General features: G+C 44.5%; 1 protein-coding gene across 2 annotated transcripts in view; it reads right to left on the reverse strand.

Moving 5' to 3' along the window:
• PC (pyruvate carboxylase) overlaps window positions 1-17,472 on the reverse strand; it is a 342,511-nt gene that overhangs the window by 273,209 nt on the left and 51,830 nt on the right. For both annotated transcript variants that reach the window (XM_073578487.1, XM_073578486.1), the window contains exons 6-7: window positions 13,134-13,251; window positions 11,544-11,695 (exon numbers count right to left, since the gene is read on the reverse strand). In XM_073578487.1, the coding sequence (XP_073434588.1) occupies window positions 11,544-11,695; window positions 13,134-13,251 (270 nt within the window). The remainder of the gene's footprint in view (window positions 1-11,543; window positions 11,696-13,133; window positions 13,252-17,472) is intronic.

The following is a 17,472-nucleotide window of genomic DNA, read 5'->3' on the forward strand; positions in this document are numbered from 1 at the left end:
GGCCCTCCCTTACCTCCCGCAGCGAGACAAAAAGGTCCACCCTTACCTCCCGCAGCGAGACAAAAAGGTCCACCCTTACCTCCCGCAGCGAGACAAAAAGGTCCACCCTTACCTCCCGCAGCGAGACAAAAAGGTCCACCCTTACCTCCCGCAGCGAGACAAAAAGGTCCACCCTTACCTCCCGCAGCGAGACAAAAAGGTCCACCCTTACCTCCCGCAGCGAGACAAAAAAGGTCCACCCTTACCTCCCGCAGCGAGACAAAAAAGGTCCACCCTTACCTCCCGCAGCGAGACAAAAAAGGTCCACCCTTACCTCCCGCAGCGAGACAAAAAAGGTCCACCCTTACCTCCCGCAGCGAGACAAAAAAGGTCCACCCTTACCTCCCGCAGCGAGACAAAAAAGGCTCGCCCCCCACTTCCTTTAGAGAAACAAACATATGCCCTCACTTCATATAGAAAATTATACTCGGTAGGAAGATAGATAGATAGATAGATAGATAGATAGATAGATAGATAGGGGACCAACCTTGCTTCCTGCAAAAAAGAAAAATTCACCTCCACTTTCTTTAAAGAGACAAATACCCACCCTCATTTTCTCTACAAAGGCATGATCTACCCCATCTTACTGTAGACACAAAAATTTGCTCTTCATGCTGAAAAGACAATCTACCACCCACTTCTGGATGAGAGAAAGGCCCACCCCACACTTACTGTAAAGATAAAGACCCTGCCCATAGACACCATCACATGCACCGATTTGCCCAAGCTAGAGTTAAAGCTGAGCACTCCGGCCCTTACTTTAGAGGAGCAACTGGAAAAATAAATCTTGCCTCGTAAAAGACTGGATCACACATGCAAAACTGAACACGTGAACGTTCCTTGCGATTCAAACATTCTCCCGCAAATCCCGAACCTCAGACACTAAAACCTAAAGTCTACAAAGTCTATATAAAACATGCATTTGGCGTATTCCGAAGGCTGCCACCTTTGCTCTGTCACGTTTTCAGGTCGGGAGGTGGACAACTGACTGGCCGTGAACACACCCAGTGAGGTGATCATTGAGTTCTATTGGGAGCAGATGTCTGGCACCAACCTAAGCAATGTGAGCCAGACATCTGTGATGGGTTATTTCTTGGCGAGCAAATAATGCTGCCTGGTTCTAGTGACAACCCAAATTGCACATTAAATGCAAAAGCACCTAGCCCGAGACAATCGAGACGCCTTTATTTTCTAGTTTGATGGCCTCCTTCCAAGACAAGTTCTCATCGAGAAGGTTCTTTCACACCGTTCTCCTCCCAACGTTATGCAGATGAAACAGCGAGCCATTAGTATAACCTGCATCTCCTAAAGCAACTGTTTTAGAGTTAAATCTCCTGTTTACGGAGACAACAGTAGCGGCACGTTGCGATTCTTCTCTAGTCTTCATTCCCCCCACAATGTCACCAGCAGTTCTCTCATCACAGAGTGACAGGTCAGCGCAGAACAAACAATGCATCTCTCCCACACATCAAAGAGAAGCTTTCATGATGTGAACGATGCATGATGTTCCAGGTAGATAATTATTGGTACCTCTCGTCAAGGATTCAGGACTTCGAAGCTTTCATCATGAGAACCGCTATACAAGTCTTCTCCAACCAATAAAAAAAATACAAAAACGCAAAACTTTGGTCCCAATCTCTCGGCTTATTTCACTTTTGGCAAAAAGCAATGTTTATCATACGCAGAAAGACGATCTACCCATTTATTTATCATTGCCCATAAAGCTTCGACATTTGCCGGAGAGCTGGCCTTAGTCTTTGTTCCACATAGAAAACAAAATTTATAAATCCTTTGGCCATAATAAAGGTCAAATTTGATAGAAAGACAATTAATATAGCCACATACCTGAGGTATAGGACAATAGGTTGTACAAAAACCACAAAAAAAAAAAAAAACCCTACATAACATAGTACATGCCGATTTGAACTCCTGGACACTGCCATTGCCAACTAAGTACTGGTTTCAAAAACTAAAAAATAAAACTAAAATATCCATGATAGTAACGTGTTCCCTCGTTCATCCCACAGTCAACGATAATAATTGTCATGACATATGAAGCCTACACCTTACATAGTACTAGAAGAGAACAGTGTGCACTACTAAAACAGGTGCCGTAGTAGGATCCCACACCATGAAGTAAAGAATAAACTAGGCACTCAACTTAAGGATGAATTTTTTGACTTTTTAATGCAGTCAAAGCAAAACGTTTCGGCCACATTTGGCCTTTATCAATTACAGACTGAAAAGGATTTGTGGGAATCCTGTGCATCTAAGTGAGGCACGTCTCGGTATAGTTACTTTAGTATGAATGAGGGGTACTATTGGAGAGGGACCACGGTGGTTAGCATACCAAAAGGCCTGGATGTATGCACGTGACTGGAAATGGACGTGGTGTCCACCGCTTGTCAGATTTTCAGTCTGTAATTGATAAAGGCCAAATGTGGCCGAAACGTTTTGCCTTGACTGCATTAAAAAGTAATAAAAAAAATCATCCTTAAGTTGAGTGCCTAGTTTATTATTATTTATACCTTACATAGTAGCATAGCTGCTAGAAGACATCCAAGATCAACAGAGGGACAAGAAAAGACATAAATGAAGGGAAGTACGACACAAAGATACAGTGGACCAATAAGGAACCATCTTGGAACACAAAAGGCTTCAAATTTACCGCACCCCGTTCAACCTGATATTGCCCTTCTCTACCATACACTCACTTTATCCAAGTCACCTAAGGACTTTTGACCATTTTCCATAAAATTACACTATATTATGTAACTTAAGGTCAAAACAATGAAGCAGTGGTATTAATCCAATATTCTTAATAATTAACAGTAGACCCAGCACTTAACCGTGGGACCACTACAGGAGACAAGCTTTGGTCTCCATCATTTTTTTTTTTTTTTTTTTTTAATTGGAAGCCAAGTTCTCATGATAGCCAAAGAGAGATGGTGGTGAGCTTTCAACCAAGGCGAAAGTGGGGTGTTCATTAGTTCTCTCCATTGACCAGGTGGATAGGTGCCACACCAAAGATAATAAAAATAAATAAATAAAAGGGAACAGGGTGTGCTTGTAGGCAGACAAGGCGTGACTGGCGAAACCTAAGAAGCAAAGGCAGCAAGCTAAGAAAGGTAGAGGATTCCCTTACTGAAGAGGAGGAACAGGAGACACTAGGTGTCACGGGGTCCTTCTCTGGTATCACACAATCAACAGAGCAATCGAAGAGTGAACAATTCCAATACCTTTATTCAGGCAAAAATACGAAAAGGTCCATATTCAGTCCACCACACAAAGGATAAGATAGTCCAGAATAAGAATGCAGTCCAGTATCAGGATAAAATGTCCAGGGAAACGAGATTCCAAAACTCTAGCACCAGAGGATAAAATGGGTCCTTCTCTCTCTGAAGTGCTGTCTGTACACGATCCTGTCTACACCGGAACCGACTTGTCCAGCTGCTGTTCTCCCCACCCCCTTCCTTGTCCAGGGGTAGTTGAAACAAGTTGGGGCGGTTTCCAGGCCTCCCAGAGGAGAACAAAGGGCCTTAGGGATTAATGCACTACAGGGGGTCTTCAAGAGACAGATACAGTGAGGCTGTAGACTTACAATGTAATAAGAAAAACACCATGAAAATAACTGAAATAGAAAAATAGGAATATACAAAAAATGATATCCACATAACATATCACGCCATCACACTAGGCTTGAGATATATCCACATTACTAGTATCCCAATTGTAATGGTCTCCCATTGGGGAAGTTTTGTGTCTACCTGCCTGTACATTGTTGTGGATTGTGATCCATCTCATCGACAGGTCAAGTTACTGAACTCATCAGTCCACCGAATGAGAAGTGCCGTCAGGTGGATCTGTCTGGGTTTTTTTGGGGGGTGCCTGTGACTGCATTTTGCGGTTTTCTTTTTTTCCATTCGGGTATTACATGTCATACGGCTTTTTATGTAGACCACGTGTGTAATATTCTACGTTTCTAGTAGATAATACCATCAAGTCCACTTCCAGCTTCCAGGCAGCATCATTAAAGTCCTTTCCGTAGAAGAGGCTCCACTACAAATATCTGAAGGGTTCTCAAATCTTTTTGTGATACCGGTAATGCATGGTGTAATCATCTCTCACAAAAGGAAAAGGATTTTTTTTTTTTTTTAATTAGGGTATCGCCCAATATAGAAAGATGAAACCTGAAGAGCAGATGACATTGTAATAATCAACCACAAAAGCTCTTAAGCATCAAAAACCACTCTCTGGCCCTCATATTGTTTCAGAATGCTCGGCACGGCCCATCTTTTACCATTTCCTTGGCATAGATTTTTTTTTATTTTTTGGGCGCTGTTCTGAGCTGAGGGGGAAGCCCAGCCAGCTGGCGAAACATACATTTCCAAGACTACTGTGTCACCCCAGCAAAACTTTCCAACTAGTCTGTAATCTATTGAACACAATCTCGCCGGCGCTACCCGAGAGGTCAAGTATTCATGTTCATCCACGATCAGAGGGTACAGGAGACATTCGGGAGTATCTAGGTCCCAAAGACAGCCAAGAGCAGCCATAATACAGAAGGAATTGCGTGAAAAGAACAGAAGCTCACAAAAAAAGAAAGTCTAGAAGATTGCAAGTGAACGTTGGGCAGTACTAGTTCTCCTTAAAAAAAGACCGTCCGGGTATGTATGAAGCCTTACAGGCAATGCACTATGGGGGGAGGATAAAAATTAGCTTTTTGGCAAAATAAACTCTCACAAGTACCACCTATCCAACTTTTTAATGAGCCTTGCAACATGACCAGGGATGAATGCCAATCAAGCCAGAAACCCATCCACAGGCTGATGTTTCGGGGTGTTTGCTCCTCATCAGTGTCAAAACAGAGTCTGATACAAAACAGCTACCTGTAGAAGAAGAGTCTGTGGCTTGGTAGTTATCCCTAGTCATTTTGCGATTAGTTGAGGAAAACGATTCATGCAGTCCTGGTCCGGCATCCACACCAGCGCAGATTTCACTTCTGCTATTGGCATGCTAGGCACCCCTTACATATAAAAAGGAATAAGTCTGTATGATCAATCCCCATCAAACCCACACATATCAGCAAGCCGGTCTTAGACGTGATAAAAATGTGTTGATGGATTTTCATTTCAATCTTTTGCTGCATTAGCCACTGAAAATCATATGCAAATAAGGCGTTAAATGCTCTGGGCGGGACAGAGCACTTAACAAGCAATTGACCCCCTAGGTTAAGTAGCTAAAGAAGATGGTAGTGGGCAGAGAAACAGGCTAAGGAGCCAGAGGCTCGGGAAATCCTCTGTCATGGCCAAAGCACTTATTTTAATTTATATGCAAATGATGAGCTAATTTCATAGGAATGCAGCAACAGATAGAAGATATAAAAGGTGTCAAGGTATTTATATTTTACAGACCAGCTTGCCTATATATGTGGCTTGCTGGTGGCTTTATCTTAATGACAGATTCCCTTTATTATGTCACCTTGACATAATGAAGCTGTGGGGCACAGCAAGGACAACAGGCATGCAGGATACTGGGCGCAAAAGCGAAGGTGGTCCTGGTCCAGCTGTGACAGAGGACCAAACTGTATGCCAGATCAGGGCACAACTCTACACACACAAGGATCATTGAAGGCTCAGACTGACTTTATAGGGCGGCCACCTCTCCTAGGCGTTACTTGCCAGGTATTATCTTTCGTTCCGCAGCAGAAGTAATTTGCAATTCAAGCAGAGTCACAAGCACATTAAATTCTCAAGTATCTCCCCGTATAGTAAAGCCAGATAACCATGTAAAAGATAAGCACATTGCAAGCCGCAGCAGGCAGCAAGATATGCTCTAATATTTGCAACAACCCCATGACGTCTCCTCTCAGCCGCCAAAATAGGCTCCGAACCTTCAGCAATCTGGATTACCTCCAAAACCCACAAGACATCATGAGGGCAGCTGGGACTCCAAGCCAATTTCTTTTAACAGTGTTTACAAATTGCTCTAATAAAAGAAAAAAAAGAAAAAAAGGGAGTTGTAGGAGTATCTAAATTCGCCGTGTCTCCGGATTTTACGAGGAAAAGACCGGAACGCACTAAGTGTAAATTCGAGAGTGAGGAACGTCTACTGCCCAAGCGTCACGTCAAGGTCAATCATCGATTCAGATGGCAGCAAATTTGCTTACTAAAATACAAAGGAGAGCAAGCGCTGCTGCAGTACGCCAGCCTGCCAGAACGCGGCGCAACATTACCGGCAATAAAGACCGGAATGATATATTCCCTGGGAAAGTAAAAGTTAAATTTTGTACAGTACTGTAAATATATATATATTTTTCTTATTAGGTAGATGGGCAAAAAATAGAAGTTTTTATTGTTCATATAGTTAAGTGATAAAAAATAAATCATCAAGTCTAAAAAAACTTTTGCCTTCTAAAACCTCATCAATTCCTTTATGTACTTGCACATAGATTTGAAGGGATTCTGCAGGAGGTTGTTCCAAACATCTTGGAGAACTGACCACTGATCTTCCGTGGATGTCTCTTGTGCAGATCCTTCTGTCTCTTCATGTGTTCCCAGAGGGACTGGATGATGTGAGATCAGGGCTCTGCGGGGGGCCGGATCATCACTTCCAGGACTACTCGTGGTTTATGCTGAAAATGGTTCTTAATGGCACTGGATATGTGGGGGATATTGTCAACTGCAAAATAAATTTGGACCTCATTTGATGCCACCCTGACAGTATTACAAGATGGATAGGTATCTGTTATGAACAGGTCAGCAAGAAGGATGGCAGGAATAGGCTAGGCCACCAGGAAACCAGAAAGGTTGGTCACTTAGCGAATTGCAGACCCCTAAGCCTAACACCACAACTAGCAGTAGCCGTGGAGCGTACCTACGATGCCCTAGACACCTCGAAACAGCCGGAGAACTAACTAAGCCTAAAGCAAGAAAGGTGAAATCTAAACTGCCCCGGAGTAGACCCCAAAGAAATAGATATCCCCCAAACATATTGTCGGTGAGACCAGATGAGGGACAAATGCAGGCAGAAATTAGACTGAGCAAATGATGGGGCCCAAACTGTCTAGACAGGACAGGAAAGGAAAGACTCTGTCTGCAATCACGCAAAAACCCTAAAAAATCCAACACGCCTGATGTACAAAACACACGGAGGTCTCACGACCTCTCCCTTACTATATCAGCATTCTGGTGTGAACTGGCAGCAAAGCAAAAGAGACTAATATAACAGGGGACTGAACAAACTAACACTAGAAAAATGGCAGCAGGTGCTCTGGACCAAGAAGTCACAATGTGAACTAGTTGGCTGTAACAGAAGGCAGCTTGTTCCCAAAAAGCTGGAGAGCAGTATAATGAGGCAGTGGTGGAGGGTCCTTCCAAGTTTGAGGCTACATTACTGCACGCGGAGTTGGGAATTTGGTCAAGATAAACTGTGTCCTGCATGCGGATATATCCATCATGTAATACCATCAGGTAGGCATCTGATCAGCTTCAAGTTTTTTCCGCAGCGAGGAGCCCTGTAAGTGATGATCCGGCCCCCAGCAGAGCCCTGATCTCACATCGTCCAGTCTGTCTGGGATCACATGAAGAGACAGAAGGATTTGAACAAGCGACATCTGCAGAAGATCAGTGGTCAGTTCTCCAAGATGTTTGGAACAACCTCCTGCCGAGTTTTTCAGAAATTGTGTACAAGTACCGAGAAGAAGTGATGAAACAAAAGCGTGGTCACCAAATGTCGATGGGATTTAGATTTCTTTTTGTATTGATAAAAATAAAACTATGAACACTTCTATTAGTAGAAGCTTTCTTAACTTTGCAGCATTTTTCCACACCTGCCTAAAACCTTTGAACCTTCCTAACGAAGGCTACAGTGAAATGATCCGTCCCCTGCACACTGCAGGAAGCTCGGGATACAATCGCTCCGATATGGTCCCTGCGAGGTCCATCGCAGAAGAGAGGAAACCATGATGTTCCCCTAATCTGCATGGAAAATTGACTGCACTGACCACGACCAAACACCAAGGTCATTCTTATATCTGAAGTTCTCATTACTTTCCGATACAAGTACCCGGAAGCGGGACTCGTTACATCACAGCGGCTTTAAATAGCCTGGAACGAAAGAACAAGCGCAATATAAAAATCTCCCCGTACACCCGTGATATAACAGCGAGGAGGTGTCTCTCTACAGCCAATGTCTCTGCTGCCCCCTACTGGAACCTAGAAATAATACAGATATCTGCAGTCACCAGAGATCAGAACACGGCGGATTATCCGGATGAAGCTGCGATATTCCAATGCGGCAAGACTATTTCATTTTTACTGAGAAAAAAAAAAAAAAGGACCTTCGCCAGCATCACGAGCTGAGCAAACCCGTCCTGCCTGCACAGACTACAAGTAGCACAGTCACATGTGACCAATCAGTGTTTCAAGGTCCCAGGTGTGAATGGGGCGCAGGTGCGGTAAATGTGGCGTTATCGCCCTCATACCGGTCATCATGGCAAATAACGCTCTTAAAATTATACTAAGATTATGGATATATACAGTAAATACCATGACACATGTCATACGAGTACAGTAGGGTCTATTATGACATCCCCCATAAAATAAGGGGTACATGGAATAGGTGAATGTGGTAGATACTGTAATCATATTTATTTCCAAAAATGTACCCTGGAAATGTGGAATAAAAAACAAAAAAAAAAAAAAAAAATACTGATAATATATTTTAAATCAAGTCTCTATCCCCATATAAAGCCTAACCTAATATCCAAGTTATATATAATCTAAGTATACCGGGCTATAGTTCATATTGAGAGAATTAGTCCCAACCATGCACTTGCTTAATGTGGAGCAATTTGTGAATTTAATAAAAGGTTTCTAAAAAAAAAAAAAGTGTCTTTTTTTAATATCCTAGTATGTAATTTAACATATCGCTTGTGGGTTTACAGACATTTGTTGAGGATATGTGTTTATAATACATACATACATCTCTCTCTCTCTGGGAATTACTAATGTGTTGATTGGTTGACCTGTCTTTCAGTCATGCCAGGCTGCAGACATAGATGAAGAATGTGGCAGTCCACACCCTTAAAAAAAATAAAAAAAATAAAAAAAAGCTGGTATTCCGACGAAACGCGCGTCGAGGTAATCTGAGATTAAACTTAGTGATCAAGATAGGGGAGCTAATTTAAGACACGAATACGCGCTTTAACTATATAACGTGGCTTGATAAGCTGCATATGATCTGACAGCTCACTTACAACTGTGCGTTGATTACTCTCAAACGTCGGCGTGGTCTCGTACAAAAGGATACTATGCCTGATAGTTGCTAAAGATGATGCACAAGAAAGCCTACAAACCTGCTGAAGGCAAGCAGACTAACAACAGGGATTACTGGAACCATGTCCTGCTTTCTGATGAGACCAAGATAAACTTATTTGCTTGAGATGGTGTCAAGTGTGAGTGGCGGCAATCAGGTGATGAATACGACGACAAATGTTTCTTGCCTACTGTCAAGCATGGTGGTGGAAGTGTCATGGGTTGGGGCTGCATGAAGTATTAACATTTCCCTTCACTGGAAGTAAAAGCCCGAGGCCGTCCCCTGATAACAAGTCCATCATATTAGTCCTCCTCCACCAAACTGTAAAACGGCACAATGCTGTCAGGTGGGTAACTTTCTCCTGGCCATCACCAAACCCAGCCACCACCAACAGACACCAGATAGAGACGTGTGATCCGTCACTGCACTCAGGTCAAACCTCTGATTCAGACTCCTCAATCTCCCCGACTCTACAGCAGTGCCTCACTACTGAGCATGTACATAAAGTGCAGCACAGATTCATCGCAACAAAAAGCCGAGATCCTGAGATCAGGAGCAAAACATAACAGACATTTATAGGACATTTCATAACACAACCGCTGTACCCAATTTATTATAGATTTTAGAAGTCAGAGTTGGTCCATTTTATACTGACTCCACCTCCACAGTCCTGACTGCACAGAACACATTTCCTTTAGAGTCCAATGGTGAAGGTTTTACACACAGCCGGTCGGCATTGTGCTTGGTGACGTAAGGCTGCCTGCAGATGCTTGGCCACGAAGCTCCTGGTGGGAGTGCAGGGTTTTTGCTGACGTTAATACCAGGGAAGGTCTGGACTCTGCAGTTGAATCAGTAGAGCATTAATGACTTTTCTGCCCCCTGATCGCTAACGTTATAAGGTCTCCACTTTGTGGCCGAGTTGCTGCAGTTCCTTGCACATCTCAATAAATAACATCACTCACAGGAGATGGAGGAATATTTGGGAGGGAAGAAATGTGGCTGCTATTACAGGATAGCGCTGCACCAGTGAGTTCTGCCACAAGATAGTAAAGGCAGACGACATGGTGGGGGGGCAATGGACCAGAGGCTATACATGGGGGCACTAGAACTGAAGGAAACAGGAGCCCACTGCTCTTCTGCTTCCTGGTTTTCTGCTATAGGGGCGGAGTGCTCCTGATGATTGACAGTTCAGACCCGTGGCACGGTTGCACTTTCGTCACGAACTGTGCACTCTCCAACACAGATTTGCTCTTGCTGCATAATAAGGGCGCAGCGGCAATGAACGATGAGTGCGCTCAGCCACCTCTGAGACTGCAGCAGTGGCCAGTAAACTTGCAAATTGCCTGGGAACAATAAGATTAAAAACCCCTTTGTTCTTGAGCACAGAGACTATTTTTAATAAGAAGAAAATTGCAAGCGCTGCTTGTTTGTTTGTTTTTCAGCACTTCGGGCCATTTAGATGATGACAATCTAGGCGCCAATACTTTTCATCTTATGGTATAGGATTTTTCAGGATATCGGTGTAGGCCCATGGATCAATGTATTCATGACATGTCTTCTGCAGTTCTGTTTTCTCCCTCAAACATGATCGATGACGACGACGACAACGCGTCATCACGTAGTAATTCTACACAATAGCAACATTCCCACTGCAGGATCTGCGCCGTGACATTTCTTCCGACACGGCAAGAACATAATCGCAGGGAGAACCTGCAAACTCCATGGAGACGTTGCTCTGACGAGAGGCAAGACCTGGACACCAGGGATAAAAGTTCTGCTCACTGGTTCAGCCATTTCTTTTCAAATCTCAGACAGTGCAATACTCGATTAACCCCACGTTCACACATGGGAGTCGGTGGTGGCAGAACTGTGGCAGAGGTTACAGCTACAAACAATGATGAGATGCCAAGTGGCGTGATGTGCAAATGCCGGCAAAGGCAGTTCGGCTGGTAATGGCGGTTCAGCCAAGCTGTAAGCATCGAAAGCAGCTGCAGATCACCATGTCGGCACGGTGCCTCCATAACCGAGCCCAACTTCTGATCACCACGCTGGGATAAAGACAGTCGCACCATAAAATGTTTGCCACCCATGCAATAGGCACCGTGGTCTTGCCAGTTGGGCATTACTGGTGGCCGAACATCACATCTTGCAATATTCCGGACAGACGCTACCGCGGTCAACCTCACCTGCTTTGCCAGTTTCACAGAATCATGGGTCAGCCGGTCTCGGAGTTGAGGGTCTAGCTGAGCAGCTGGTGCAATCTCCACCACCTTCTGGTGCCGTCTCTGGATGGAACAGTCACGTTCGTAAAGATGAATCACGTTACCGTGTTTGTCCCCTGATTAAGAAAGAAAGGTTTGAAGTTTGAGATTTGTCAGCAACAGGGGGTCAAAATTATAAAGCTCCGCACAATACAGTCAGAAGTGCAGAGGCCATGGGGAGAACTCAACGGCACACCCATCTACAAACTTTAGGACCCCATGAATGGGAAATGATGTGCTTTTCTGGGACAGTAATGCATGTGACAATATATAGACATTCTGCAGAGTATGGGTGGTAAACATAAGAAACTATCAAAGGTATTAAAAGAGGATCTGTTACTTGCTCAAGAAAAAGGAGTTAAATACCTTGATGAAATCCTCATTCTCCCCGGACGCGAATGCTGTTTTCCGTTTTGTGCTGCGTCGCTCCACTGCAGAGATATTCACATTTGTTGCTTCAGGAACGCAGCATGTGAAATCTCTGCTGGTAGTGCAACTGGACGTTTCTTCAGAGTCTTCTCTGGGGGGCCTGCACCTTCGCTCCTCCCGCTCCTCAGATTCTGCCAATCATAGCACGGCATCTGATCTAGCAGGTGGTCAGTCTCAGACGCTGCCAAGATGGGATTGGCATCATTTGGGAGGGAGGAGTAAAAGCGCACGCCCCCTCCCCATAGAAAAAAAAACTCTAAAAGCAAGGCCCATGTGGACTGCAAGATGGAGATTTCACATACTGTGCTCCAGAAGCAACAAATGTGAATATCTCTGCAATGGAGCTCAGGGATTTTTACAAGTAACTTTTTTTTTTCCTTTTTTACAACTGATAGGCCCTTTTTAAAGATTCACTTTATGGACACTACGAACAAGTGTGCACCATTTCCAAGACAGGTAATCCATACTAGTGAGTAATTATGCACCCCATAACTGTGTTAAAACCAGCTTGATAGGGTAGGTCCTCTTTTGGGGGAGTTTCTTTGAAGCGGATCCTCTCTAAAATCTAAGAAAACTCCCAAATTTTTTTTTTCAATGCAAATCAACTTTTTTGTTTCCCAAACAATTTTAGGGGGGGGGGGGGGATCCTGAAGGAAAGCTTTTCAAAACTAGGCACTAACCGATCAAATAGTTCCAAAACTGTTTCTGGAAAAGAAAAACTCTTCCATAAAACACTGAAAGGGATCTTCCAGGCAAGCAAAGAAATAAAAATCTATGCATAAAATAAGCTGTAAAATGCTGAACCTACGGAGCGTGCAGGACACAGCGCTTTCTTCCCTGCCCGGCGTCTCTGCAGGAAAGTGACTGGGAGAGAGCAATGTCCTCAGGGCCGAACGCTCTGTGCTGGGACCCTGGGGTTTATGTCCCGTGTACAAGACCAGCACTGACACACACACACATATATATATATATATATATATATATATATATATATATATATATATATATATCTGTATTCTAAGCTGTGGAAGAATGAGGCCGAGCGCAACCCTGAGGCAACTCTAGTCCCATTACAGGACTACTCACCAAGTATCTGCACCTCTATGTGACGAGGCTTTTCAATGAACTTCTCCACGAACAGGGCTCCGTTTCCAAAAGCGGACAGTGCCTCCGAATATGCCCGGGTGTAGTTTTCTTCCAGTTCCTGCGGGGAGTCACATGTTTAAATGCCACCCATCCTGTATACGGTCACTTAACTCCGCTTGGGAGACAACACCCTTCTGCTGCTGTAACAATAATAAACATCCGAATGCAGAACCAGAGTCTAAAACCAACATTACCAGCTAGGGTGGGTACAGGGTTAAAAAACAAAAAAAAAAAAAAAAAAAGCCATGCATGTTGTATGTTGTATTTCAGTTCAATCATGCTTGAATAGCGCTACATTGCAATACTTGGCATGACCAGTGGACCCGCGTGGTGCTGTTTTTCCAAGAAAGCAGACATGGTTTACTACCGCGGAACCACTTCTGGCCATGAACTGTTCATTCGGTTCCTGTATGAACTTGGTTTTACATTTACAATACTAGATCTCGGTTTAGATCCAATTTAACCCCATCACAACTGGGCAATAATTCACTTTTGCGCTTTCGCAGGTCAGGACAATTACGGAGATACCAAACTTGTATTTTTTTTCTTCTTTAAGTGGTGGAAAATTATTATTAGAATTTTTATTATCAAATTTCTTATTAACTTTATTCACAATAAATAATAAAATTTATTATTAATAACAACAACAACAATAATAATAATAAATTTTCCCCCCATCAATTCAGCTGTGTAGACTGAGGCCTGTTATGTGTGCGGTGAGACTACTTTTTTATTGTTACCATTTCGGGGTACTTATAACATACTAGTCAGCTTTTATTCAATTTTTTTGTGTGTCGTGGCCAATAATTGTCAAGAATTCAGAAGTTTCACTTTTTATTTATTGCGCTACAGAGTTTACTGCACGGGTTAAAAATTCTACATTTTTAATGGGGGGGGGGGGGGGGGGAGGAGGAGAAAACAAAAAAGGTAATCCAGACTTTTTTAAATTTTTTAAAAATAAAAAAAAGTTCAAAACTCTAACAAAAAAATAAATAAATAAAGTACGGTAACACTTTTTCTATGAGGTGCAATATCTATGAGATCTGGCTTACTAAAAGTATGGGAGTACCAAGATGGCAGCCATCAGTAGTTCCCCAGCTGCCATTAGTACCGCGCCGTAAATGCCGCAGTCAGAGACCAACGGTTGCATTTGGGGGGTTAACAGCTTAATACAATCTCCGCTTTTTGGAGAAGGATGTCGCCTGTAAAGCACAGCAGTCACCTGCCGTGTGCGGCGCTCGGAGCCCGTTCCGTACACCAGCACCCAACGCAGCGTAAGAAGGGGTTAAATCCTAGCATTAAAGGCATGCTGGGAGGAGGCCGCCTGTATCCGAGGTTTCTGTCGCTTATCACATAAAATTGAGGCCATTATTAGGAGAACCAGACATTGCAATGACCATAGTAATTTGGCAGACATGAAAGCCCCATCTCCCCGGCACAGCTCCGAGATTTTACGGCATGACCCGAGCACTTGCTCCATCATCAAAAAGACAAATGACTTATTAGACCATAAAGCATCGCTGGAGGAATCTCCCTTGAATTGTGGATGACTCCATTTACTCCCATCTCTTACTTTTATCACAATTTAAATCTCATTTCTTTCTGCCGCTCCAGTTAATGAGCTCGACTTTACATTTCCATTAAGGCACCGGCTTGTGTGCCGCGTTTCCTGCCTCCCCTCCGCTCTCCAGACACAAAGGGGAAGCCATGCCGCTGATGATACATTGCAGGAGGTCTGTAAAAGGCTCCGTTCCGCCGTTCCTTTTTAAGGCCACTTTCCTCTCACTTAATAAAATCTACTGGAAAGAGAGATTTGAGGGCGACAAGTAAGGTCACAGCGGCCGCTAAGGGGCTTTACAGAGGGGCCGATAATGGGCCAAGCGTGCGTTATCGACCAACACTCGCTCCTGACATTTGGCTAGTCTAAACATTGATGAACATGCTCAACGCTCCTCCATTGGCCGATCGCTCCTTTCACAATCCTGCAACTGTTCAGGGACAGAACTTTCACATTGATATTTATTTTTCCCCATATGGCTTGCATCAAAAGGGCTTTGAAGGGGTTGTCTGGTGAAAATTAGTTATGAGCTATCCACGGGAGAGGTGGTAAGTTATCGGTGGGGGTCCGACCCCCGGGACCCATACTTGCTCATGGGTGGGAGGTTCTGACCCCTGGGACCCATACTTGCTCATGGGTGGACCCACATATTTGCTCGTGGGTTGGAGGGTCCAACCCCCGGGACCCATACTTGCTCATGGGTGGGGAGGGTCCAACCTGTTGTGAATTCACTTTCTGGCCTACCTCTGGTTACTAGTGAAGGTAGTGGAGCTGGTTGTATTGACAGAGGGGTCGCGAGTTCTCTTTCTGGGCTCCCTCTGGTGTTACTGGAGGTAATGGAGCTGATCTGATTAACAGAGGCTTGCCACCTGATAATGAGGAGGACGATTGGAGATCTGGAGTTTCTGACTGGATTTAAGAAAGCCGACTCCCTCTATCCCTGCTGGCGATTTTAGTTTCCAGCTCAGTCCCTGCATGCTCAGCCAAGTGTGCTACTGTTCACATTTGATCTGGTTTTGTCCATTTCAATTTTGTGTGCTTGTGCCAGTTTGTTTTTGTCCCTTATTAGATTGGCCTCTTTTTTGCTCTGCTTTCAGAATATACCAGAGTGCTGATATAGAAAAATACTGAAGTCGAACGACTTCGCCCACTATCAGACGTGTTGGACTTTTTGCAGGGTTTTCTGCGTGATTGCAGACAGTGTCTTTCCTTTCCTGTCCTGTCTAGTTAGTGTGGGCCCCAACGTTTGCCCAGTCTATTTTCCTACCTGCATTTGTGTTTTCATCTTGTCTCACCGACAATATATGTTTGGAGGCCATCTATTCCTTTGGGGTCTGCTCTGGGGCAGTTTAGCTTTCCCCTTTCTTGCTTTAGGCTTATTTAGCTCTCCAGCTGTGTCGAGGCGTCTAGGATAATCGTAGGTACGCTCCATGGCTACTGCTAGTTGTGTTGATAGGATCAGGGGTCTGCAATCCGCTTAGTTACCAACCTCTCTGGTTTTCTGTAGCTTAGCTTGGTCTTGCGCTCCTCCTCGGTGACCCAATCATAACACCAACCCCCAGGACCCATACTTGTTCATGGGTGGGAAGGGTCTGACCCCCGGGACCCATACTTGCTCATGGGTGGGAGGGGTCTGACCCCCGGGACCCATACTTGCTCATGGGTGGGAGGGGTCTGACCCCCGGGACCCATACTTGCTCATGGGTGGGACCCATACTTGCTCATGGGTGGGAGGGTCCGACCCCCGGGACCCATACTTGCTCATGGGTGGGACCCATACTTGCTCATGGGTGGGAGGTTCCGACCCCTGGGCCCCATACTTGCTCATGGGTGGGGAGGGTCCGACCCCCGGGACCCATACTTGCTCATGGGTGGGGAGGGTCCAACCTGTTGCAAATTTGCTTTCTGGCCTACCTCTGGTTACTAGTGAAGGTAGTGGAGCTGGTTGTATTGAAAGAGGGGTCGCGAGTTCTCTTTCTGGGCTCCCTCTGGTGGTGACTGGAGGTAATGGAGCTGATCTGATTAACAGAGGCTTGCCACCTGATAATGAGGAGGACGATTGGAGATCTGGAGTTTCTGACTGGATTTAAGAAAACCGACTCCCTCTATCCCTGCTGGTGATTTTTTCCTGCCTCCTGAGGTCTTAGTTTCCAGCTCAGTCCCTGCATGCTCAGCTAAGTGTTCTTTTGCTATTGTTCACATTTGATCTGGTTTTGTCTATTTCAGTTTTGTGTGGTAAGCCAGCTCTGGCTGGGGCTATGCTGAATCTCCATCCATATGCTACTGCTTGTGCCAGTTTGTTTTTGTCCCTTATTAGATTGGCCTCTTTTTTGCTCTGCTTTCAGAATATACCAGAGTGCTGATATAGAAAAATACTGAAGTCGAACGACTTCGCCCACTATCAGACGTGTTGGACTTTTTGCAGGGTTTTTTGCGTGATTGCAGACAGTGTCTTCAGTGTCCTGTCCTGTCTAGTTAGTGTGGGCCCCATCATTTGCTCAGTCTATTTTCCTACCTGCGTTTGTGTTTTCATCTTGTCTAACCGACAATATATGTTTGGAGGCCATCTATTCCTTTGGAGTCTGCTCTGGGGCAGTTTAGAATTCCCCTTTCTTGCTTTAGGCTTATTTAGCTCTCCAGCTGTGTCGAAGCGTCTAGAATCATTGTAGGTACGCTCCACGGCTACTGCTAGTTGTGTGGATAGGATCAGGGGTCTGCAAT

This window comes from Dendrobates tinctorius, unplaced genomic scaffold, assembly GCF_039654945.1.
Source record: "Dendrobates tinctorius isolate UK_male_01 unplaced genomic scaffold, ASM3965494v1 ptg000059l, whole genome shotgun sequence".
In the NCBI taxonomy this organism is placed as follows: Eukaryota; Metazoa; Chordata; class Amphibia; order Anura; family Dendrobatidae; genus Dendrobates; species Dendrobates tinctorius.